At 46.2% G+C, this 10,199-nt stretch overlaps 1 protein-coding gene across 1 annotated transcript; it reads left to right on the top strand.

Annotated features, from left to right (window-relative positions):
- Positions 1–436: 436 nt before the first annotated feature.
- LOC146348702 (peroxisomal membrane protein 4-like) lies at positions 437–8,537 on the top strand. The gene is made up of 4 exons (XM_084853848.1): positions 437–602; positions 2,813–2,875; positions 3,347–3,545; positions 5,857–8,537. The coding sequence occupies exons 1-4, from the start codon at positions 460–462 to the stop codon at positions 6,118–6,120; spliced, it is 669 nt and encodes a 222-aa protein (XP_084709974.1). The 5' UTR covers positions 437–459; the 3' UTR covers positions 6,121–8,537.
- Positions 8,538–10,199: the final 1,662 nt, after the last annotated feature.

Genomic DNA, 10,199 nt, shown 5'->3' with positions numbered 1-10,199 from the left:
TGCTCTTCAAACAGCTGGGGGCTGGGAAGAGATTGTATGGGCAGCAGGGCGCTTGGACTCGGTGGACGCTGGTAGCTCCTATTTCGGGGCGAGGGGGAGGAATCCGCCCTGGGTTTCAGTCAGAACAAGTCAGAACTCTAAAGGCGCTACCCAAAGTGCTGAACCCTGTCTCCAAAATGGGTTCAGCACCTCGGATAGCTCTGTTAGAGTTCTGACTGAAACGCAGAGCGCATTTGCTCACTCTCTCGAGCGCGCGCGCGCGCTGATATACGAGCCACCAGCCCCCTCTGGTTGCACGTCGAAACAGGGCGAGAGCGCCCGAGGGGCTGGGAAGTGAACTCGCTCTCCCGCGACGCCCTGCGCGGAGGAGAGGCCGGGGACGTGGGAAGGAGCGTGGTGCCCCGCCCCGTGTTGCCTGGGCTGCTTATTAGGGGTCGGGCACGTCGAGACGATGCGTGGATGGGAAAGCGTCGGCTGTGCGCGGCCGCGATGGGTGCTGAGGCGATGCTCCAGGCCGGGCTCGACACCGTGAACGCCTTGTTGCGGCAGCGCAGATACCGCGCGGCGCTTGCCGCCGTGAAGGGCTTCCGCAACGGAGCGGTGTGAGCCGGGGGACGGGGAGGGCCGCCGCGGGACCGCCTCTCTGAGCAGCCCGCCCGCCCGCCCCAAGCAGCCCAGGAGCGACGCTGAAGGGCTCCCTTGCCAAACCAGGGGAGAAGTCTTCGTCCGGGACTAGGTGGACTGGGGGGGGGGTGCGCCTCCAGCAAGAACAGCCTGCCCTCCAGATGTGTCGGACTACGGCTCCCATCATTCCAGGGGTGGTGGGAGTTGTAGTCCAACACATCTGGAGGGCGCCAGGTGGGGAAAACTGAACTAGAAGCTGTGGGAGTGCAGAGCAGGGCGGGGGGGGGGGGGTATCAGTCCTAGGCACCAGAACTTTACCACCAGGTTGGGGTCGCCAGATTTTTCCAGGGTTTCCGGTCTGCTGTCGGGTGTCTTCTCCATCTGCTAAAAATAATGACAGCAGTCATCCCTTGTTGCGCTGTGAAGGATGGGCTTGTTCTGGCTCGGTGTGGCTAACTTTGATTTTGCAGTAGCTTGCTAGTGGAAGTGTTGTTAGGGTTCGGTTCCCTGGGATCTCGAGGATGGGTGGGCAGAGAACCCTGTCTGGAACGCTGGAGAGCTGCTACCAGTCAATGCAGCCTTCTCCAAACCTGGTGCCCTCCAGAAGTGTTGGACTTCAACTCCCATCAGCCCCTGCCAACATAACCAATGGTGAGGAATGCTGGGAGTTGTAGTGCAAAACATCTGGAGGGCACCAAGTTGGGAAAGACTGAAGGAGACACTACTGCACTAGATGGACGGATGGTAAGGCAGCTTCCTGTGTTCCTAAAGCTGCAAGGCAATTTTAAAAAAGGTTGATCTACTGATATGCAGAGGGTAAACTAGGAAGCATTCGAGTTAATCTAAGCCTCAGGATCCAGTTGGGAGCTAGATCTGTTGCTAAGGCTGAAGTTCTAAAGATGCTTAATAGTGAGTAAGCCTCACTGAACACAGTGGGACTTAGTTCTGAGTAAGCATACATAGGCTGTATATAAGATCTTTGAATTCCAGTTCAGAAGTGTCAACATATGGATGAGCGTTATCAATAAAGCAATGGGATTAGTCGATCCTTATATACCAGCACAATGTTTGTGTGTTCTTTTCTGGAAGTATTCATCTGTATTTAGAAGTACTATGAGAAGCAGAACTGAAGCTACACACATGCACACTGGGTGTTTCCAGACAGATACCTCATACTGCTAATAAATCATTGCTCTTCTGATCTGAGCTACAAGTGGAATTGCAACTGATTTTCCACATTGTTGGGGGATATTGTGCATTTTTGGTGTGTACATCCCACTGTATTCCATGCCGTTAGCATGAATATTTTGTCTTTTTAAAAAGGCATGTTTTTGACATTGGTGGTCACATCAGATGACTGAACCTATCACAGCTCAGCAAACATTCACTATGCCCTTTGCAGTGAGCATCATTGTATCACCCTTTAAAACACACACACACACACACACACACACAATCTTTTAAGTAGAGTTAAACCACTTTTTCAGCTATATTGTTTTTAAAAATATTAACATTGTGAAATACCACATAGTGCTACCAACGGCTCTTTGCACTACTAATCAAAAGGCACTGTGTAGCTGTTCCATCTTTCCCTCCTGAACAGATGTTTTAACAGTAAGAAAAAAGACAGAAGAAGCAGTGGGGAAACACTGGAGAGTTGCAAATCAAAGACATTGGGTGCTTCCAAATGAAGCATTTATTGCACCATCACCCTGCCTCATTCACAGAATTTTACAGGGGGTTCAGACAACTGCATCTTCTAGTCACAGCCCACTGCTTCTGCTGCTGCTGCTGCTGCTTCTTTTCTTTTCTTACTGAGAAAATTCATTAAGGAGGGAGGAAGATGGAATAGCTGCACAACGCTTTCTCACTGGTAGCACTTACTACCTCTGTCTGGAAGCACCCATTGATCAATGTCATTTCTTCCATGCAGAATGGTGAGAGCATTTCCCTGCCCCCGCCCCCCAGGCTGTAGAGCTTGTATGCTCTGTCAGTGTATGTTATGCTGGAGATAAGTGATTATACTCTCCATGTTGCTTTGCAGTCCAAGAACTGTACCCACAACACTTGGCTCCCTTATGGCTAATGAGACAAGTTCTCCAATAACTGGATTCAAAGATCAAAATAATGTTGGAAAATTCTGTATAGACATGTGTGGAAGTCTTGTTTGTTTCCTTCTTTTTCATAGTTATGCAGCAAAAATCCGTGCCCCCCATGCCTTGGTGATGGCATTTCTCTTCGGACGCGGAAGGTACATTTGTCAGCACCTTTCAAGCTATGTATCAAATTATGTTGTTATAAGGGCATGAGATTTCATAGACCAGCTCTTGTGGTTAAAAAAAATCTATTGCACCTGTTGAAGCGCTCTCTCTCTCTCTCTCTCTCTCTCTCTCTCTCATAGTTTTACTGGATCCAGTGCTCAAATTATGGGAGGAGTGTTGGGGGAAAAATCCTTTTTTGGCATCCCAAAGGATGTGACAGCATCTTTAGCTACTGTTTTTAGAAGGCTACGGGGGTTAGGGGTGGGGAGACATTATTTGACTAAAATTGGGAGGAGCCAGAAGTTGGTGCTTCTGGATTTCATTGAGGGGGCCCTATCTCCCCCCACCCCTGCATCATTCAAGCACTGAGTAGATCACAAAGAAAACCTGTGCCTTTTGTGTTAGGTGAGTAATTCCCTGTTGCTGCTGTTGCTGTTTAATTGATTTCTTCATCTCTTCAGTTTCAGGAAGAAATTAAGAGCAATTCTTTGGGCCACCCACATTCATGCCAGAAAGCTGGCATGCTTTGTGTTTACATACAAGAGTCTGAGGACCCTACAGAAGCAATTGCAGGGAAAGGAGACTCCACTTCACTCTTTTCTCGCAGGCTTTGCTGCAGGCTACTTATGGCTTAGGGAAAATGACAGTATCTGCAGCCAGGTAAGTGGTTCTGTTTGCGTGTTGCCTGATTTTATGTTGTTGCTTATTTGATGTAAAATTAAAATCAAGTGATGCGAGTGCCCATGTTGCTCTATCTGTATATGCACTTCCAGCAAAAACTCATGAGAACAATAAAACTAACTGCACCCCAACGCTAGTGCTGATCCAAACATTTGCCTGAGGGGTGTTGATGAAATCTTTCCCCAATATCAAGGGAGGAATGTTTGGGGTGTGTGTGTGTTTTAATACTTACTATTTATTATATGAGGTGACAGGATGGACTTCATTCTGTTGTGTCCCCCACCATTTTAAAAGCTGCATTTAAAAGGAATGTGCTGCCATGTGCTTCCCTTTGGAGCCTCAAATGCCTCTGGGAAGGAATGTATGGGGTCATTGTATGGGGAAAAAAGGATGGCTGTCCCCATGGACTCTCTGCAAAAGTTGCCAAAATTCTCCCACCTACTTTTGCAATGGATGATGTTTCCATGACGGTTGGGGCCAGGAAAGTTTCAGTAAAACACTAGTTTCTGCTTGCTTACTGTCTTATTTATTTCATTTTAAATGTTTTCTGGACAGATTGCAAGTAGTTAGAAGAATAAAATGCAATACGAAAGGTTCAAATAATAAAATAGAATAAGAATCATTCAGATAATAAAATACAATACAGTACAACATAACAAATAGTATAGGATATATAAACCAGCCATAAAATCTAAAAACTCAGTCTCTAAAGTGGGAGAATAGAAAGGTCTGTCTGTCTCTCTCTAGTTATTTATAGACTGCCTTTAAGGGTGGAACCCTCTTGAGGTCTTTGCCTGGAGCCAAAAAGATAACAGTGTAGGGGCCAGGTGGGCCACCTTAGGGAGGGGATACTATAAATGGGGCACTGCTACGGAGAAGGCCCTCCTTCAGTGGGTACACCTGGGCCATGTTTCCGCGACAATGGAAGGAGAAGTGAATAGAGGAGTACTGGATTTTTTAAAAAGGAATCAGCTTTGTTGCGGTTTGGTCCATGCAGGGCTCCACGAGCAGGTTCTCTGCACCAGTAAAAATCACTTCACAGAACGTACTTCCTGGTGGGGGTTGGAGTGAACATCATTTCCCTGGCAGGGGCTGCTCAACCAATAAGAGAGTCTTCGCCCCCTCTCTCCCCTGCCCTTTCTCCTTTCCTCTGAAAGTCCAGATGCACCTGCATTTCAGGATCAAGCCTCATGGAGCACAATGGGAGTTACTTCTGAGTAGACACACATATGCTTGTGCTGGGAAAGGGGGGCGAACACAAAGATGGGAAACCAGGCCCCATTGTAACCTGCAGGATCTCTATAACGATGGGTCCAAGTAGTTACTTCCTAAGGCAATAAACCAAACAACAAAGAATCGGAGCCTCGAGAGAGCACTTTACCGCACTTGGGGAATTGGGCTTTAAACTGTACCATGTCAATTGAGGGGGATCTCTGTAAGTTCTGATGTAGGCATTCAGAGGGCAAGCCTCATTCAGCACAATGGGAGTTCCTTCTGAGGAGACCCTAACTGGTTTGTGCAGGGATGGGAAACACACAGGAAACACCCCTTGACTGGGGTCACAGTGAAAGGTATACCCCTGAGCAGGGCTAGCATACCCAAGGTCAATGCGGGAGTTGGGGCACACAGCAACTATACCGAGGATAACATGACTTAAGGAAAATAATCAGACTTTAAGCGGTCTCAGGAAATCCAGCTTTTCCCTGATAAGCTCCGGGGTGGCTGCTGGATGGCCACAATGTCATGTATCCCTAATGACCTCAACACGCAGCCGGCTCAGAGCAGGTAGCTCATGGACACACCCCCAAGCTCAGAATCTGAGCTCTCATGCTCAGCTGCTCCATTCTGCAATTTAGGCCTCATATTCCAACTAGGAATCAGGGCCAGTTTAGTCCATCCTGTTGCCATTATTCCTCAGTGTAGGGGTTTCTGCAGAGGCTTACTTAAGGATGGAAGATGCATGCACAGCCTTATTTAGGGATCACTCCCCCCTCCAAAAGGAAATGTGTCACCAAAAAGAAAAGAAAAGACGACAGCAGCTCAGAGGTGGCTGCTGGATGGCCACGACGTCATGTATCCATAAGGACCACAACACACAGCCAGCTCGGTGTAAATCACTGGTGGAAACACACACGCACACCCCGGAGGAGGGCCTCCAAAGATGACCTAAGGGTCTGAGCAGGTACATACAGGGGAAGCTGGACATAATAACCAGCTTAGTGATTTCGTAAACTGGGGATTGTTTGAAATAACCATGCTTCCTTGTCTAATACTCATTTCTCTTCTACAGATAAACATGTACCTGTTGTCTCGTGCCCTGTTTGCCTTGTCCCGACTGGCAGTGGAGAAAGGTTACATCCCAGAGCCAAAACAAGACCCTTTCCCACTCCTTGCTGCTCTGACTTCTGGGATTACTCTCTGGCTCTTTGAATATCACAGGCACACTCTACAACCATCATTGCAATCATCCATGACCTACCTGTATGATGACAGCAATGTCTGGCATGATGTTTCTGATTTCCTTATATATAACAAAACACCTGTGAGTAAATAGTCTCAAAAGATATGTGGATAACGGCACATTCCAGCAACAGAGCTTAAAGGCACAATCCTATGCATGTTTAGAGAGAGAAAAATGCTATAACTCCCAACATTCCCTGGCCAGCATGGACTGGAGAATGCTGGGAATTGTAGGACGTTTTTCTGCCTGAACATGCATAGGATTTTGCCCTAAATGTTTTTTTTTAATCTGAACACACTTTACTATAATGTTACTGTAATAAACATTAGATGTGAATCTCTGCTTGTGCCTGCCAGAATGTTCCGTGTATGCTGCTGATTTCAGGTGGTTAGGGCAGAGGGCCACACTCCAAGCAAAACAGTTTGTAGGGTTCTGTTCTGTTCTTTTGTAAGGTGCCCCCTTTCCCTTTTCTATAGTAAGAGCTGTGGAATTGCTCTGGGGTGGGAAAACAAGCTATCAGTGCACTGATCTAAAATGTTAACATAAAAGAAAATGACAATATGTTTTACATAATGCAGAAATACCACATAGCATAGATAAAACACTCTCAGTGCTTTGTGATCATTTCTTCACCACCTGCTCTATTTGCTTTAGAAAGGAATGGGTTAATTTTCTCTGTGATAGGTAATGTACATGCAAATTTAGTATATACATACAGTTTGTATGTACATGCAAAAAACATGTACATACACGGAACATGTACATGCAAATTTAGGATCCTTGCCTGCTAATAAGGTACTTGCAAGCCTTTCTGGATAATTTCTTCATTGTATCCTGTGGCTTACCTTCTCTCCCTTCCTATTTCCCCATCAGCTATTTACAATCAATACATCGTAACAGCAGTACTAATATCATGATCATAGAATAGTATAGTAGGGTTGGAAGGACCATCAAGCCCAGCCCCCATGATGATACTACGTAATCCATTCCACACCCTTTCCTACACAGAATGCACAAAGATCCTGCCAGGAAAAGCCCGCAGCACCAACATGGATAATTGTTGAGTACCAAACTGCCAGGTGTATTTGTAGTCAAATAAAAAAGTCAATTTCTTAGTACATAGCTTTTATCATGTGAATCAGCTAGTTCAATAGCATTTCAGGTTGCAAACTTTCTAGGACTCTAGCAATTTAGAGCTAAGATCATTAAATAGCTTTTACAATACTACAAAGACTACCTGAAGATCCCCTTGATGGATGCACTATTGCTAGGAAAACTGCAACTGGCACCAGCCAGCAGTAGGAAACTTGAGTGGCTTTTCTAGTCCTGCCCTCAGGGAAGTTCTTCCTCTAGGGACCTGTTCATGGGCCAACCTTGTAGAATGCCTAACTTCCCGAAGTTGCTCCTCCCTCTTGACTGATGTCTGGTGTCCATCAATCTCAACTCTTCCCTCCCTGTAAGATCTTGTATTTCCACGTATGGAGAAGTTTCTGTTTGGCTTTGAATCAATTGATTAATTGGCATCTGGAAAGATTCTTCTCTTCCACTGTCTCCCTGCTCTATCTCCTGAAACCTTGGTAACTCCCCCACCGTTTCAACCTCTTCCTCATCAGACTCTGAGTCTGTTCCCACACCCTCTTGAGATGCTTCTGCAGGAGTGCTGGGCCCAATCCTTACACTCATGCCATAGCTCAGACATTTGTTGTTGTTGTTGTTGTTCAGTCGTTAAGTCGTGTCTGACTCTTCGTGACCCCATGGACCATAGCATGCCAGGCCTTCCTGTCCTCCACTCTCTCCTAGAGCGTGCTCAAGTTCATATTAATTGCATCAGTGATGCTATCTAGCCATCTCATCCTCTGCCGTCCCCTTCTCCTTTTGCCTTCAATCTTTCCCAGCATCAGGGTCTTTTCCAGTGACTTTTCTCTTCGCATTAGGTGGCCAAAATATTTGAGCTTCAGTATCTGTCCTTCCAATGAGCGGTCAGGGTTGATTTCCTTTAGGATGGACTGATTTGACCTCCTTGCAGTCCAGGGGACTCGTAAGAGTCTTCTCCAGCACCACAGTTCGAAAGCATCAATTTTTCGGTGCTCAGCCTTCCTTATAGTCCAGCTCTCACAGCCATACATTACTACTGGGAAAACCATAGCTTTGATTATACGGACCTTTGTCAACAAGGTGATGTCTCTGCTTCTTATTATGCTGACTAGGTTTGCCATAGCTTTCCTCCCAAGGAGCAAGCATCTTTTAAACTTCAGTGTTTCCCTGAGATAGATATTTAAGTCACCTGACACCCTAAACACAGACAGCAACAGAACAATCCTTTGCCAGGGAAACTGCCAGGGACACATAGAGAAAGAAGGACTGCCATTCTAATTATTCATGACAGTCAGCTAAATAGTGTAATACTGTGGAGGAATTCAGATGTAGAACCCATGGGTAACAGTCCCATTCTCCGCCCCCCTCCACCCCCCAGGAGAAGAGTCCCACACAAACAATACAAATAATACTGTACGCAATGTGTCTGTACTGTGTCTATGAGTGTTTCTACATGAGGTATTTGTTGTGTGCTCATCATTCCCTACTTAGGGTTGTTTATGGGTTCTTTAGATGAAATTCTGACCCTCCAATTTCACTTCTGTTTGTAAACAGCACTTTTAGCAAGTTTTTTAAAAGCAGGGAAAATGGGGTACTATTTCTGATGGTGAAAGAAAGCGGGATTTCAACTTGTGTATTTGCACTTTTTTTGCTATACCACAGTGCCAACTAGAGGTTATGTAGTGGAAAAGCAGGAAAAGAAATGCTCCTTATGTACTGCTTGGATCTCAGTTCTGTGATGAAATTGAAAGTAGATGTAGTGGATTAACAGCCTCATGTAGAAAAGCCCTGTGACAAGGGAACAAGCTTTGAAAAGAAGAAGTAAGGGAGCCATTTGGGGTGTGTCCAGACAGAGAGCTCCTAGCACTACCACTCAGAAGGCATTCTGTCTTTTTCTCCTTAATGGGATTTTTGCAGTAAGAAAAAAAATATGGAAGTGGTGGGAAAACACAGGGGCGTTAAAAGCGGAAGACAGTGATGTCTTGACCCCCTGTAAAATTCCATGAATGAGGCAGGGTGATTGCAGAGCAAAAGCCTCATCTGGATGCAGCTTTGGCCAAGGAAGAATGGAAACGACAACAGCAAGCTAGAGGAGGCAACACAATGAATTGTCTGGTGGCCGATTGGGAAATAACATTGAACATTCAATGTTATTTGACATTCAAATAACATTGAATAACATTCAATGGGAATCAGAAGAGGGAAAGCTGTTTCCCTCCTCAGGGAGATGGAAATGCAGCCGCCATGAGGAAAAACCTCCATTCTGTGGGTGTGGCTGACAGCATTAATTTTAGATCAGAAAGGGTACTCCACAGAGCAGTGCTGTAACCACACAGCTACAGGACCAGATGGAAGAGAAGGAAAATGCTTGATGGTGCCTTTATAGTCTCTCAGGGGCCACATCCATCTCTCCTAACTTTAGTCCCATGCGTGGGATGATCTCAGCCTTATAACCTGGTACCAACAGGCAAATGGAGCCAAGCGACTTAGCAGACAAGAAGCCCCAGATCCAAGCCTTGGCCATGGACTTCTGAGAGAAAAGGCTGTGAACCGAGACAATGGAATAAAGAGGCAAAATCCCAAGGAGGTGAAAAAATACGTAGTTTTATTCCATGGAGTAGCCCTATGCATTTCAGCTCTGAGTAATATATATGGACCTTCTTCAGGGGCTTGATCAAAGATGGAAGAAAAAGACAACACCCAGAGATGGGCGAAACCCCCAACATCCAGTCCAGCGGGGGCAAGGGGGGGGATCCACCGTGGAGAAATCCAGGCTGCTTGGAACTTACCGGATTTCCCCGGAGCCTTGGTGGATTTGGCAGGGCATCTTTCCAGCTTTAAAAATGGCAAGATACACTAATGGCGACTATCATTAGCCTATCGTGGGAAAATTACGACCGTAATTTCTGCATTTTATGCCATTTGCAGCCATAAAGCTCTTAAAAGGTAAAGGTGTCCCCAACCAGTCGTGTCCGACTCTAGGGTGCGGTGCTCATCCCCGTTTCTAAGCCGAAGAGCCAGCACTGTCCGAAGACGCTTCCGTGGTCATGTGGCCAGCATGACTGAACACCGAGGTG

This window comes from Heloderma suspectum, chromosome 4 (genome assembly GCF_057233095.1).
Source record: "Heloderma suspectum isolate Gila_16-S chromosome 4, 16-S_ref, whole genome shotgun sequence".
Lineage (NCBI taxonomy): Eukaryota > Metazoa > Chordata > Lepidosauria > Squamata > Helodermatidae > Heloderma > Heloderma suspectum.
The sequence above is the reverse complement of the archived record's forward strand: the minus strand, read 5'-3'. Positions and strand labels throughout refer to the sequence as shown.